Source organism: Heterodontus francisci, chromosome 10 (assembly GCF_036365525.1).
Source record: "Heterodontus francisci isolate sHetFra1 chromosome 10, sHetFra1.hap1, whole genome shotgun sequence".
Classification (NCBI taxonomy): Eukaryota; Metazoa; Chordata; class Chondrichthyes; order Heterodontiformes; family Heterodontidae; genus Heterodontus; species Heterodontus francisci.
The window spans coordinates 74833641-74850262 of NC_090380.1; the positions used below are offsets into that span (position 1 = coordinate 74833641).

Genomic DNA, 16622 nt, shown 5'->3' on the forward strand with positions numbered 1-16622 from the left:
CAGAATTAGGAGAAAGATCTATATGTTCATACCAATGCCTACGGAAAAAAAACAGCTCTCTTCTTCCCTGTTAATGGTTCAGATTTTTTTTAATTTACAAGCAGCCACTGGTGTGTCTCGATTCTTAATATGTTGATCCACCAAGTTTGACATCACTTCAGTTATATCCCAGCCTAATTTGAACTTAAAGGTGTGAGCTGCTTCCTCCAGGCTTCTCTCACTTCGCTGGACTCTGGACTCTGGACCAGACTTAACAGAACTTTACATAACAGAACTTCATGTACATTTCGGAATTGTAATAGTATTTTACCGTTCATATACTACCCGCAATATTTCCCCGACACCAAGGCTGTATTTTCTAGGAGCACTCGGGCGCTCAGTAACAGAATGCAGCTGGGTGGGATGTGGTGCAGTGGATGGGGGAGGCGGACACGATTCCTGTCCAGTCACTGGGACAGTTTTGGAAAATTCTTAAAGCTGATCCAGAGGCTTCTTGTACAGTTTTTATTTAATATAAACGAAGTCCACAAAATGAATCAATGTAAACATTTTAAACCCTCCCATTATGAGTATTTTAAGGGCATATTTTTTTCAGACTCACATCCTTTTCCTAAATGCGAAAGATCAACCACCGAACTGCAGAAAAACCTAGAAATCTGAACTATTTTGAAGCGTTTAAACGGTATAAATGATTGTAAGATATTGCTATTGATGTCATTGAGGAGAATGGTTTGGTGGGTTCAATAAGCTAAAATATTTTAACTACAGTTTCCGGAAAAAAAATCCCCTTTATCTCATTTCACGTTCATTGTTTTTCTTTACTAAAACAATTCTTGGCGCCAACCAATCCGTTGTATTCGAGATTATTTTAATAACGACATCATTTGTAACACAAAACATTCTCATTTCTTTTGCTTCACTTATTATTTAATGGTCATTTGACTTTGGGAGTTTATTTTCAAACTAAGTTCCATTATAAAGCGCGTGTTAATACATCCATAATTTCCCCGATATATTCTTACACAGAAACCAGAATAGTGTTTCTCTCCACCTGCCCACAACCATCTCTCCGCGGTTTAAAGGTGAATTTGTTCCTTTATTTTCCAGATTACAAGGCTGAAGATCGACAGAAATCCATTTGCAAAAGGATTCCGCGATTCGGGCAGAAACAGGTGAGGAATCACTGCTTAAAAATCCTTTCAAATGAATAATTCAAAACATAATCGAGATAAGCGCGTTGCACTTTTAATCCGAAATATAAACGTGCTGTACAGATGAGGGATGCCCGTACACAACAAGCGATGGTCAGGTATGGTTAATATTTACATCGTTTTTAGGAGTGCGCTGGCAGCTTGTTCAGTTTTTACTATCTTGAAATAAGCAGAGCCACAGCTTTTTTCTGCTGACTATATGGACCCGGGAATCAGTCCTTCACAGCGATGCTGGCGACTGGCCATTCCTAACATCTCCTGCGTGCCTGTAATCGCAGTCAGAGCAACTCCCCTGTTGACATTTTTATTGAAGCTGGGAGGAAATACACAGTCGCTAAGAAGAATGCGGTGCGCGCATTGTAATTGTAAAAACAAAATAGCTATTTGAAAACAAAATGACAGGATTTTTTCCGATTCATCTGTAATACTGTAGTGATACTAGTTACACTGAACTACTATTTCAACAAAACCCTCACTCATTTCAGGCTGCAGTTACAGTGTCACTTTCACATCCCTGCAAAGAGGTTTCGGGTGCATATCAAGTTGGAAATGGCAGAATAAATTGGGAGTCAAATCTCAGGCTTAAAACACTCACCTTGTTAAGCACAAACATCACTAAATACAGTGATAGTCTGGCACCAGGTATAGTACCAGCACTGGTGTAACGTCTCATATAATCAACAGTCTGGCACCTCGTGAGGCCTTTGAAAAATGTCTGACTTTTTAATGTTAGTAGAAAGCTAACGTTCCCATCCCCGTTGCAAACATTTAAAACTAACTGGAGTTGGGAATAACACCACTGTGTTCAAGCACACATGCACAGAGCTCCTTTGTCACTGACTTTGGTCCAGTCGGCAGCAACTGGCACCGAGCAATCTAACCAGCCACGGGTAGCTGTGGAGTACATAGCTCAATCAGTAGAGAGGAGTTGTTAACTGCTGCATCGCATGAGCCTCAGTGAGGCCACTCACAAAGCACCTATATGCTTGCATATATGCTCAGAGCTCCCTCATTGGGGAGCTAATGTTAGGAGAGAGTGCACGTGGGAGCATTTACCTTCTCCGAAAATTAAAAAAAAAGGAAAGTATAAAGTGATCATTTAAAATGCAACTTTGCACCAGCTTGGAGTTATATTTATCCAATCCAATTTCAAAGCAATGTCAGGCAGACTCCTAGCGAAACTGGTTTTAATGAATTCACGACTTCCATTAATGGTGTAGTGATTATAATCAAGGTGTGCAAGAGGCCAGAATTAGAGGAGCACAGTTATCTCATCCCCTTCCCATGGCACCTTCCCCTGCAATCGCAGGAGGTGTAATACCTGCCCATTTACCTCCTCTCTCCTCACTACCCCAGGTCCCAAACACTCCTTTCAGGTGAAGCAGCAATTTACTTGTACTTCTTTCAATGTAGTATACTGTATTCGCTGCTCACAATGTGGTCTCCTCTACATTGGGGAGACCAAACGCAGACTGGGTGACCGCTTTGCAGAACACCTCCGTTCAGTCCGCAAGCATGACCCCGAGCTTCTGGTTGCTTGCCATTTCAACCATCTCCCCTGCTCTCATGCTCAGATCTCTGTCCTGGGATTGCTGCAGTGTTCCAGTGAACATCAACGCAAGCTCGAGGAACAGCATCTCATTTACCGATTAGGCACACTACAGCCTGCCGGACTGAACATTGAGTTCAATAATTTCAGAGCATGACGGGCCCCCCATTTTACTTTTATTTTTAGTTATTTTTTCTTTTTTCTTTTTTTTTGTGTGTTTATTTTATTTCATTTCATCTTAGTTTGTTCAGTTTGCTTACCCACTGTTTTTTTTTGTGTTTGTATTTGCTGCTGTTCAATTTTCAGTCCGTTAACACCCCATTGTACTAATGCTTTGTCTTTCAATGCACCATTAACATATTGCTTGCCTTTGCTCCGTGACCTTCTGGTCAGTTATTCTGTGACTTTGTCCTATCTACACCTTCTCCTTTGTTATCTCTTGCCCCACCCCCACTTTACTTGCTTATAACCTTTCACATTTCTAATATTTGCCAGTTCTGAAGAAGGGTCACCGACCTGAAATGTTAACTCCACTTCTCTCTCCACAGATGCTGCCAGACCTGCTGAGTATTTCCAGCATTTCTTGTTTTTATTTTAGCCTTACACAGTTGCCTTGGAGAGGGATGGAGTCATTGGTTAGGGAATGGAGTTTTTTGGGGGCATGGGGGGAGAACCAAAGACAATGGCTTCAGTCTTCTTGATACTTGGAGGAAATTTCTGCTCATCCAAGAGACAGTGGAGGAGTGGAGAGAGGTGGTGCTGAGGTAGTGCTGGGTGTTATCAGGGTACATGTGGAACCTGACTTGTTTTTTGATGATTTTTTTCAATTCATTCTTGTGGTGTGAGCCTGGCTGGCAAGGACAGCATTTATTTCCCATCCCTAATTGTCTCTGAGAAGTTGGTGGTTTGCCTCCAGGGACAGCGTGTACATGAAGAATAGGAGGATTCAGGTACTTACTGATGGAAGTCGTGAATGCATTAAAACCAGTTTTGCTAGGAGTCTGCCTGACATTGCTTTGAAATTGGATTGGATAAATATAACTCCAAGCTGGTGCAAAGTTGCATTTTAAATGATCACTTTATACTTTCCATTTTTAAAAATTTTTCGGAGAAGGTAAATGCTCCCACGTTAATGGCAGCCTTCAGCTGCCAAGACCCCTAAGATCTGGAATTCCTGCCCTAAACCTCTCTGTCTCTCAATCTTTCTTTCTTCTTTTCAGATACTCGTTAAAACCTATGTCTTTGAGTAAGCTTTTGATCATTTGCCCAACTATCTTTTTCAATGGCTTGCTGTCACATTTTGCTTGCTAATGCTCTTGTGAAGTGCCTTGGAACATTTTCCAACATTTAAAATATAAAATATAAGTTTCTGTTATTATTGTGATGCTCCTTCATTGCATCCACACAGTTTAAATGAATCAAGAGAAGAGATCACAGAGGCATTAGTACACATTTGTAATAATTCATTCGAAAAAATTGTAGTGGCAGAGGTAATAAAAACAGAAAGTGTTGGAAATACTCAGCAGGTCTGGCAGCATCAGTGGAAAGAGAAACAGAGTTAACCTTTCAGGTCTGTGACCTTTCATCAGAACTGGCAAAGGTTAGAAATGTGAGCAAGTGAAAGGGGGGAGGGGGGAAGAAGAACAAAAGGGAAGGTGTGTGATAGGGCAGAGGGCAGGAGAGATTAGATGACAGAGATGTCACAGAATAAAAGGCAAAGAGAGTGCTAATTGTTGTAGTAAAAGACAAAGCATTAGTCCAGAGAGAATGTTAATGATACAATAATGAACAGCTCTGTCTGAAAGCATAAAACATGAAAAACAAGTTTAAGACAGGCACATGGTGAAAAATAAAATTAAATAAAATTTTAAAAAGTGATAAAAAATGTCAGTCATGCTCTGAAATTGTTGAACTCCATGTTAGGTCCAGAAGGCTGTAGAGTACTTAATGGGAAGATGAGTTGTTGTTCCTTGAGCTTGCATTAAGCTTCACTGGAACACTGCAGCAGGCCAAGGATAGAAATGTGGGCATGAGAGCAGGGTGGTGAATTAAAATGGCAAGCAACCGGAAGCTCAGGGTTATGCTTGTGGACTGAGTGGAGGTGTTCCAGAGGACTGGTGGATAGCTAACGTATTTCCTATATTTAAGAAGGGGGACAGAACATGCCCAGGGAATTATAGATCAGTCAACTTAACATTTGTGGTAATAAAATAATGGAATCCCTACCAAAGAAATAGAACATCTAGAAAAGTAAAGTACAACAATGAACAGTCAACATGGATTTCAAAAGGGAACATCTTGCTTGACCAACTTTATCAAATGTTTTGAGGAGGTAAGAGAGAGACAATGGTAATGCAGTAGATGTAATTTATCTGGATTTTCAAAAGGCCTTCAATAAGGTGCCCCATAATAGACTAATGAATAAGGTCAGAGAATGCCAAATCAGGGGACAAGTGGCAGAACGGACTGCGAGCTGGCTTCAAGACAGAAAGCAGAGAGTGGGAGTAAAGGGTTGTTATTCAGAGTGGCAGAAGGTGGGAAGTGGTGTTCCACAAGGATCTCTGCTGGGACCACTACTGTTCACAATTTACATTAATAATTTGGACTTTGGAATCTAAAACACAATTTCTAAATTTTCAGATGACACCAAATTGGGGAGATAGTCAATATTGAGAGGGAGTGCAAAAAATTACAGGAGGACATTACTAAACTTGCAGAATGGGCAAATAATTGGCAAATGAAGTTCAATGCAGATAAATGTGAGGTAATACATTTTGGTAGGAACTATGTGAATGTCTCTCCACTTATTACTTCAAAGGTGTGAGTCTAAGTGAGGTAGTGGAACAAAGAGATCTCAGAGTACAAATACACCAATCACTAACAGTTGTGCTACAGCTTAGTGAGACCATAAAAAAAGCAAAGCAAGCACCAGGCTTTATTTCTAGAGGGATAGAATTGAAAAGTATGGAAGTTATGCTAAACCTGTATTGAACCTTGTTTAGAGCACACATAGAGTACTGCGTGCACTTCTGGTTGCCATATTATGAAATGGATATAGAGGCACTCGAGAGGGTAGATGAAGTGGTGAAGAAGGCTTATGGAATGCTTTCTTTTATTGGCCAAGGAATAGAATACAAAAGCAGGGGTGTAATGTTGGAACTGTATAAAATGCTTGTTAGGCCACAACTGGAGTATTGTGTACAGTTCTGGTCACCACATTACAGGAAGGACATAATTGCTCTGGAGAGAGTACAAAGGAGATTTACAGAAATGTTGCCAGGGCTTGAAAATTGCAGCTATGAAGAAAGATTGGATAGGCTGGGGTTGTTTTCCTTGCAACAGAGGAGGCTGAGGGGTGACTTAATTGAGGTATATAAAATTATGAGGGGCCTAGATAGACAGGAAGGACCTGTTTTCCCTCGTGGAGAGGTCAATTACCAGGGGCACAGATTTATGGTGATTGGTAGAAGGTTTGGAGGGAACATGTGGAAAAACCTTTTCACCCAGACGGTGTTGGGTGTGTCGAATTCACTGCCCAGATCGGTGGTGGAGGCAGAAACCCTCAACACATTTAAAAGGTACCCAGACCTGCACCTGAAGTGCTGTAACCTGCAAGGCTACAGACCAGGTGCTGGAAGGTGGGATTAGATTGAGCAGATGGTGCAGACACGATGGGCTGAATGGCCTCTTTCTTTGGTTCTAGGGTGCAGAGAAGATTTACAGGATGATACCAGAAATGTGTGGGTATTCATATCAGGAAAGGATCTCTTGAAAAAAGGCTGAGGGGTGACCTAATAGAGGTCTCTAAAATTATGAGAGGTTAGATAAAGTGGATACAGAGAGAATGTTTCCACTTTTGGGGAAGGGCATAACTGGAGGCCATCAAAATAAGGTAGTCAGCAAGAAATCCAGTAGAGAATGTAGAAGAAACTTCTTTACCCAAAGAGTGGTGAGAATGTGGAACTCGCTACCACAGGGAGTGGTTGAAGTGAATAGTGTAGATGTATTTAAGGGGAAGCTAGACAAACAGATGAGGGAGAAGGAAATAGAGGGTTAGGATGATAGATTTAGATGAGGAAAGATGAGAGGAGGCTCGAGTGGAACGTAAACGCTGGCATAGAATGGTTGGGCCGAATGGCCTGTTTCTGTGCTGAATGTTCTATGTAACCCTATATATACTTTGAATGAATGCTTACCCAGAACTACTTTGCATTGACATGAAAGTGGCACCATAAATTTTTGGAACAGTTTGTACATTTTAGTTGGCTGTTTTTTGCAGTTATGATATTGTAATTTTATTGAAATTTTGCTGCTCAACCTATATTTTACATTGAATTGAAATTAAATATCATGAAGTCCATAATTCCTCTCAATAGCCCAGGATTTGCAGTCAGTGGTGGTGTTCACCTCGCTGACAGTTGCCTACAAAGTTTTGACCAGCATTTGAGCGTACTCTGCCTCAAATCCGGCGTCTTTTCCAGAGCAATGCCCTCTACAGGGTATTTGTGGCATCTGTAAGCAGAACGAGAAACAAAAATCAGATTGAAGAATCCAGTCCAACATCAAAGAATCAAGCAGAAAATAATGATTACATGTAAATGATTTCCAGAAAGAGAAATATAGATTCGGAAATACAGATGGAATTAACAAAGATAAAAGAAACAGACAAAAACAATTAAAAGTTGTATTTTTTTAAATCGCCAATATTAATTTTCTCTGATGGAACAAAACTCAGGGAGGTTGTTCATCAGTAATTATCACTTAGCACACCATTAAAAACTCACATACACCTGAATTACACCAGCTCTAACTTTCAGCTATCTTTAGTGTTGGACTGGTGGGCAAGTACAGGAAGTTCACCCCATTGTCGTCTTTTCAATGACGAGCCAAGAACTGCAACAGCACCCCCTGTTGGGGAGCAGGGTATCTCTGACAGCAACTTCCGGATTTCCGCTTTTAACTGCGCATGTGCGGACGCCAGAAATTGTCATTCAATTGACCCCATAATAAGTGAGCGCTGGTGACCTAATTATTATTATTGTAAAATCTGGAGCAATATTTATTGGTTCCAGTGGACAGACTTAGCAGAAGTTAGCCTGATTGAATTATTTTTATGGGATGCTGAGTATAGACCAGTATGTGATGACCCAGAGTAGCAAAATAATTCAAGCTTTCCTCACTTATTAAACAATCTGAATAAGGGCAGCTGGACCATAAAGCAAATGCTCAATTTGAAAAGAAAAAAGCAAATCTGCAATTCTGTTACAATATGTGATATTGGGGAGGCGTCGAATCCTTTGACTAATCAAATCTAATGTTAATGTCCTGTTACGATCTATTAGCAATAACAAAAATTTGCATTTCTACAGCACTCCTCATTAGTAGGAAGACTTTGCAGTAAAGTCTTATGAGATGAATGATGGCTTGGTGATGAATGATGATCAGGTGGCAGGACCGTATCTCCAACACAGAAGTCCTCGAGGCGGCTTATACACACTACTGAGTCAGCGGCGCTTGAGCTGGCCTGGCCATGTGAGCCGCATGGAAGATGGCAGGATCCCCAATGACACATTGTACAGCGAGCTCGCCACTGGTATCAGACCCACCGGCCGTCTATGTCTCCGCTTTAAAGACGTCTGCAAACGCGACATGAAGTCCTGTGACATTGATCACAAGTCGTGGGAGTCAGTTGCCAGCGATCGCCAGAACTGGCGGGCAGCCATAAAGGCGGGGCTAAAGTGTGGCGAGTCGAAGAGACTTAGCAGTTGGCAGGAAAAAAGACAAGCGCAAGGGGAGAGCCAACTGTGTAACAGCCCCGACAAACAAATTTTTCTGCAGCACCTGTGGAAGAGCCTGTCACTCTAGAATTGGCCTTTATAGCCACTCCAGGCACTGCTCCACACACCACTGACCACCTCCAGGCGCTTACCCATTGTCTCTCGAGATAAGGAGGCCAAAGAGAAAGAGATGAATGATATAAAAAGCGTGACATTAAAGGAAAAAAAGAATTAACAGTGGATCCTGAGTAGGAGGATAAAGGGCAAATAAGGGAGATTTGAAAGGAATAAGATTGGAGAAGATTCTTTGAAAACAAGATGCAGTCATGATGTGGAGAAACCATGTGCTTGGCTCGGAGAGTTCCAATGGGTGGGTTAATTGTACGATTATCAATGGTGCAATAGATTGAGTGGGACAAGGAACAGCTTAATGTTAGAAGAACAGTGAGTACATGCAATAACTGAAGGTTGGAGGAAATCATTGAAATACGGTGGGACAAGACTACAGAGGGATCGGAAATAAGGTTGAGAATTTTATAGTTAACTCATGGTGACACAGTAAATATGGAGATGGCAGGACAATGGGAGTGTGATACTTTGTATAGCTGAGGATGCAGGCTGAGCTTTTTGGATGAGCTATAACTGTGGATGATTAAGTCATGGTCATCAGCTAGGTGGGCATCTGAAAGATGAAGAGATGTTGAAGACATGGATTGGGATTTCCGAGGAGATAGATGAAGAGGAGGAACAAAGGTTGGCAATGTTGCTGAAATAAAATAAAATTGGTAATGATATAGATATGGAAGATAAAAATAAGCTTAGGATCAAGTAAATACCAAAGCTCTGCACCTTTTGATAGCCTGATAGAGCATCTGGGATGGCTGATCAAGTCAAAAACAGAAAAATGCAGCTAATGCCTGAAACCAAAAAGGATGGTTTTAGTTTTGCTGGGAAGAAGCTGGAGGATATTTTGATTCATTCAAGTCATAAAGTTGGAGAAGTGATTGGAGAGTGCAGCGACAGGTGTTGGATTGATGGAAAAAGTATAAAAGTAGAGCTGCATACTTGTGAAAGCTGACCCTATAGATCAGGATTTCATATAGAAACATAGAAAAATAGGAGCAGGAGTAGGCCATTTGGCCCTTCGAACATGCACCGCCATTCAATATGATCATGGCTGATCATCCAAACTCAGTACCCTGTTCCCACTTTCTCCACACATCCCTTGATCCCTTTAGCCCTAAGAACTATATCTAACTCTTTCTTGAATATATTTAATGATTTGGCCTCAACTGCTTTCTGTGGGAGAGAATCCCACAGGTTCACCACTCTCTGGGTGAAGAAATCCCTCCTCATCTCAGTCCTAAATGGCTTACCCCTTATCCTTAGACACTGACCCCTGGTCTTGGACTCACCCGCCATCGGGAACATCCTTCCTGCATCAAGTCTGTCCAGTCCTGTTAGTATTTTGTAGGTTTCTATGAGATCCCTTCTCATTCTTCTAAACTCTAGCGAATACAAGCCTAATCAACCCAATCTCTCTTCATACGTGAGTCCTGCCATCCCAGGAACCAGTCTGGTGAACCTTCGCTGCACTCCCTCCATAGCAAGAACATCCTTCCTCAGATAAGGAGACCAAAACTGCACACAATACTCCAGATGTGGTCTCACCACGGCCTTGTATAATTGCAGCAAGACATCCCTGCTCCTGTACTCGAATCCTCTCGCTATGAAGGCCAACATACCATTTGCCTTCTTAACTGCCTGCTGCACCTGCATGCTTACTTTTAGCAACTGGTGCACAAGGACACCCAGGTCTCGCTGCACCTCTCCCTTTCCCAATCTATCACTGTTCAGATAATAATCTGTCTTTCTGTTTTTGCCACCAAAGTGGATAACCTCGCATTTTTCCACATTATACTGCATCTGCCATGTATTTGCCCACTCACTCAACCTGTCCAAATCACACTGGAGCTTCTCAGCATCCTATGCGAGGGGTAGCATATAAATTTTGAAGAGGAGGGGACTGAGGATGGATCTCTGGGGCACATAAGGAGAGAGAGACCATGTGGATAGAGAAGAAGAAGCTATTTCAGATAATGTAGTATCAGCCTTGCAACAGGCACAAGTAGAATCAGCAGAGAATAGTGTCACAGATGTAGACATCAGTGGAGAGATATTGGAGGACGATGGAGTGTTGTTGAAGGCAGTGGAAAGGTGAAGAAAAATGAAATGAGATAGGAGACCACAGAAGATGTAATTTGTGACTTTGGCCAGTGCTGTCTCAGTGCTTTGGGTAGGACAGAAGTCACAGTGAAGCATTTAGAACAATAAGTGGTGGGAGGAATGTCAGAAAAGTTGTGAGGCAACAACTTATTTTAGACCATGGAAGGAAAAGAAAGGTTGGAATCGGGTGACAACTGGACAGACTGGAGAGTTTGAGGTGTCTTGAGGAGGGGAAGTGGAAGGTATACAGCCTGTTCTGGAAGAAAAAGAAAAGGATAATGATATCGGCAAGCACAGGACTGAGGAGATGGATCTGGATGGTCAGGAACTGAGTGAGCTGTGAGAGGATTGCGAGTAGCTGGTAGACTTCAATAAATAACTGTCCTGAGGGGAATTCAGAAAATGAGAATGGTGATGGTTCAGTTGAGTGAAGGGTGGGGGTGGGGTGGGAGGGGGATTTCTGGGGGTTGGGAGAGATCAGAGCAGCAGCGGCAGCTTTTAAAAAAAATATATTTGTTCTCGGGATGTGGGTAACTCGAGGTTGAATTTCATTGTCCATTTCCATCTACCCAAGGATTTTTACAGCTGAGTAGCTTGTTAGGCCTCTTCAAAGACATTAAGAGTGACATCACATACTGTGAACTGGAGTCATGTGAAGGTCAGAGCAGCTAGGAGTGGCAGATTTCCTGTACTGAAGGATATTAGTGAATCAGTTAGATTTTTGCAGTAATTCAGTAACATTCATGATAGTCCATAAATAATAAGGTTATTGAATTCAATTTCACAATTTACTGTGGTGGAATTTAATCTCACAATCTCTGGGCTGCTAGTCTAGTAGCATAACTACTGCACTAGCATATCCAATTCGATTTTCTGATGTCTCAACTATGGGCACATAACGTTCATAAATTCCTTCAATTTTCTGCCTGACTGAGGATGGGGGCGTGGAAAAGAGGACTGACTAGACCACTTCTGCTAAAGACCAGAAATTTGGTCATTTATTCTGCTTTCCCAGTGATTTTTGATTACTGAATAGTTTTAATCAGGCGGAGAGAGATATGATAAATGGCAAGTAATTCAGCCAGATTCAGGAGTGAACAACAAGGCTGGTTGATCAAATATGTTTTATGATACTGAGATGGGTTTTGAACTCAGGCGAGTGGAAGAGTTGGAGATCATTTGGGATCTGAGGTGGTGGGGACATTGAAGTGAGATGGTTGTGGAATAGTCCATTACACTATTCAAAGAAGAGCAGGGGAATGCTCTCAGTGAGTTCACCAACACATATCCTTCAAGTAATGCCACCAGAAAACAGATTGAAGCATTTTGAGACATCCACAGGATGTAAAAGGTGCTTTCTTTATGCGAGTTATTTCTCTTTCCTACAACTGGAAAGTTTTGCATCCCTTTTAAGAAGATATCTTGTGGCTTATTTATAATTCAGATACTGATTTGAGGCTGGTACACCCACAGTACTGTTAGGAAGGAAGTTCCAGGATTTTGACCCAGTGACAGTGAAGGAACGGTGATATAGTTCCAAGTCAGGATGGTGTGTGGCTTGGAGGGAAACTTGCAGGTAGTGGTGTTCCCATGCATTTTCTGCCCTTGTTTTTCTAGGTGGTAGAGGTTGCGGGTTTGGAAGGTGCTGTCTAAGGAGCCTTGGTGCATTGCTGCAGTGCATCTTGTAAATGGTACACACTGCTGCCACTGTGCGTCGGTGGTGGAGGGAGTGAATGTTTGTGGATGGGGTGCCAAGATGAGATACTGACCACATATATTCGCGCCATCACTAAGACTGCCTATTCCCACCTCTGTAACATCACCCAACTTTGTCCCTGTCCCTGTCTCAGCTCATCTGCTGCTGAACCTTTTTACTATAGTTGTATAGGACATCGGTGAGACCACATCTAGGGTACTCTGTACAATTTTGGTCTCCTTACTTAAGAAAGGATATAATTGCATTAGAATCAGTTCCGAGAAGGTTCACTTGACTGATTCCTGGGATGAAGGAGTTATTTTCTGAGGAAAGGTTGGACAGGTTGGCCTGTATCAATTAGAGTTTAGAAGAATGAGAGGTGATCTTATTGAAACATATAAGATCCAGAGGGGACTTGACAGGGCGGATGCTGAGAGGATGTTTCCCCTCTTTGGAGAGACTAGAACTAGGGGACACAGTTTAAAATTAAGGGGTCTCCCATTTAAGACAGAGATGAGGAGAAATTATTTTCTCTCACAGTTCATTAGTCTGGGGAATTCTCTTCCCCAGACAGCAGTGGAGGCAGGGTCATTTAATATTGTTAAGGCTGAGTTAGATATATTCTTGATTGACAAGCGAGTCAAAGGGTATAGGAGGTAGACAGGAAAGTAGAGTTGAGGCCACAATCAGATCAACCATGATCTTATCAAATGGCAGAGCAGGCTTGAGGGGCTGAATAACCTACTTCTGCTCCTAATTCGTATGTACTGCAGCCAGTTTGAAGCCAGGTGGCATGAGATTAGTTCCTTGAGGTAATTGCACAGCTCATCCAGAATCTGATGTGCCATTAGATCAGCACCTTAACTCCCTAGTTACAGGGCAGGTTTTTCCATGCAATTGTATTAAAGAACTGCATTAACAGCAACTTCAGGAGCATGTGTGTGTTTGAACATACTCATTCTGCTTCATCATTAACTCCTCTAAGCCATTTCCTTGCTGATGTCATTACCATTTTACGTTTAATCAAAAACTTTTGAGTGGCATGACAGAAAAAAATTGATGAAATGTCAAAGTTGATATTAGTTGATCTTAACTAGTTCATCTTTAAATGGAATCTTGATGGTAAGAAGCCGCCTTCTTGAACCGCTGCGGTCCATGTGGTGTAAGTGCCCCCACAGTGCTGTTAGGGAGGATGTTCCAGGATTTTGACTTAGCAACATTGAAGGAACAGTGGTACAGTCCCAAGTCAGGATGGTGTGTGACTTGGAGGGGAACCTGCTAGTGGTAGGGTTCTCACTCATCTGCTGTCTTTGTTCCTCTAGGTAGTAGGGGTCAAGGTTTGGAAGGTACTGTCGAAGGAGCCTTGGCAAGTTGCTGCAATGCATCTTGTAGATGGTCCACACTGGTGCCACTGTGCACTAGTGATGGAGGGAGTGAATGTATAATGTGGTGAATGGGGTGTTTATCAAGTGGGCTGCTTTTATTTATTTACAGATACAGCACTGAAACAGGCCCTTCGGCCCACCGAGTCTGTGCCGACCATCAATCACCCATTTATACTAATCCTACACTAATCCCATACTCCTACCACATCCCCACCTGTCCTGATATTCCCCTACCACCTACCTATACTAGGGGCAATTTATAATGGCCAATTTACCTACCAACCTGCAAGTCTTTGGTGGTGGGAGGAAACCGGAGCACCCGGCGAAAACCCACGCAGACACAGGGAGAACTTGCAAACTCCACACAGGCAGTATCCAGAATTGAACCTGGGTCGCTGGAGCTGTGAGGCTGCAGTGCTAACCACTGCGCCACTGTGCCGCCCGTCTCATCTCTGGAATTTAGCTAATTTGTCCATGTTTGGATTAGGCTGTAATGAGGGCTGGAGCTGAGTGGCCCTGGCAGAAACCAAATTGAGTGTCAATGGGCAGGTTACTGCACAGTAAGTGCCACTTGATAGCATTGTCGATGACACCTTCCATCACTTTGGTGATGATCGAGAGTAGACTGATGGGGCAGTAATCGGATTTGTCCTGTTTTTGGTGGACGGGACATATCTGGACAATTTTCCACATTGTCAGGTAGATGCCAGTATTGTAGCTCTACTGGAACAGCTTGGCTAGGGGCACGGCTATTTCAGGAACACAGTCTTCAGTACTGCAGCTGGAATGCTATCAGGGCCCAAAGCCTTTGATGTATCCAGTGCCTTCAGCCATTTCTTGATATCTTGTGGAGTGAATTGAATTGACTGAAGCCTGGCATCTATAATGCTGGAAACCTCAGAAGGAGGCCAAGATGTTTCATCCCCTTGCCGCTTCTGGCTGAAGATGATCTTTTGCACCGATGTGCTGGGGTCCCCCTTTATTGAGGATGGGTTGTTTGTGCAGTTTCCTCCTCTGATTAGTTGTTTAATTGTCCACCACCATTCATAATTGGCTGTGGCAGGACTGCAAAACATTGATCTGATCCATTGGTTGTGGGATCACTGTCTATCACATACTGCTTCCACTGTCTAGCATGCATGTAGTCCTGCATTGTAGCTTCACTAGCTTAGTACCTCATGGTAAGGTATGCCTGGTGTTGCACCTGGCATGCTCTCCTACACTCCTCACTGAACCAGTCAAGGTTTGAACCAGTGTTAGTCACCTGGCTTGATGGTAATGGTAGAGTGAGGGATATGCTGGGCCATGAGGTTACAGGTTGTGCTTGAATACAGTTTTGCTGCTGATGGCCTACAGCACCTTGTGAATGCCCAGTTTTGAGTTGCTAGATCTGTTCGAAATTTATCCCATTTAGCATGTTGGTAGTGCCACACAGCATGATGGAGGATGTCCTCAGTATGAAGACGAACTTTATCTCCACAAGGACTGTGCAGTGGTCACTCCTACCAATACTGCCATGGACAGATGCATCTGCGACAAGTAGACTAGTGAGGACAAGATCAAGTAGGTTTTTCCCTCTTATCTCACCCTTGCCGCAGGCTCAGTCTGACAGATAGTTCTGAGTTCTGAGGAAGGGTCACTGACCTGAAGCATTGACTGTGCTTCTCTCTCCACAGATGCTGCCAGACCTGCTGAGTATTTCCAGCATTTCTTGTTTTTATTACTGACAGATATGGCCTTCATAACCTAGCCAGCTCAATTAATAGTGGTTCTACCGAGCCACCCTTGACGATAGACATTGAAGACCCCCACTCAGAGTACATTCTATGTGCTTGCTACCTTCAGTGCTTCTTCCAAGTGGTTTTCAACATGGTGGAGTACTGATTCAGTAGCTGAGGGAGGGGGGTAGGTGGTAATCAGTAGGATGTTTCCTTGGACATGTTTCACCTGGTGCCACGCGGCTTCATGGATCAGGAATCAGTGCTGAAGACTCCCAGGGCAACGCTCTCCCAACTATATAACACTGTGCCACCACCTCTGGTGGGTATGTCCTGCTGTGGGACAGGACATACCCAGGGATGGTGAGGGATGTGTCTGGGACATTGGCTGTAAGGAAAGATTCTGTGAGTATGATTACATCAAGCTGTTGCTTGATTAGCTCTCCCAATTTTGGAACTAGTTCCCAGATGGTAGTGAGGAGGAGAACTTTGCAGGGTTGATGGGGCAGTGTGTGCCTTTGTTGATGCCAGGTTGTCTGTCTGGTTTTATTCTTATTCAGCTTTTCTGTAGCAGTTTGATAAACTGAGTGGCTTTCTAGGCCATTTCAGGGGGCAGTTAAGAGTCAACCATATTGCTGCGGATCTGGAGTCACATGTAAACCAGACTGGGTACAGAAGGAATGTTTCCTTCCCTGAAGCATATCAGTGAACCAAATGTGTTTTTACAATAATCCACTCTTGCTTTTTATTCTATATGTACTAATTAAATTTAAATTCCCGCAGCTGCCATGGTGAGATTTGAACTTATTTCTCTGGAGCATGAGTCCAGGCCTCTGGATCACTAGTCCAGTAACATTACTACTTCCCTTGGTCAAATGTCACCTCCCCTTCATTAATGCTGGGACAAAATCCTGGAATTGCTTTCCCAATAGCATTGTGGGAGCAGCATCATGACAAGAAGCATATTATCTAAATGGTGAGAGATTGCAGATGCAGAGGGATCTGGCTGTCCTAGTGCATGAATCACAAAAGGTTAGCATGCAAGTTCAGCAAGTAATTT

The 16622-nt window shown here is 42.8% G+C and overlaps 1 protein-coding gene across 4 annotated transcripts in view; it reads left to right on the top strand.

The window, feature by feature from the left end:
• The window catches only part of tbx15 (T-box transcription factor 15), a 90720-nt gene that overhangs the window by 54687 nt on the left and 19411 nt on the right, over positions 1-16622 (top strand). For all 4 annotated transcript variants that reach the window (XM_068039918.1, XM_068039920.1, XM_068039919.1 and 1 more), the window contains one exon: positions 1108-1172. In XM_068039918.1, the coding sequence (XP_067896019.1) occupies positions 1108-1172 (65 nt within the window). The remainder of the gene's footprint in view (positions 1-1107; positions 1173-16622) is intronic.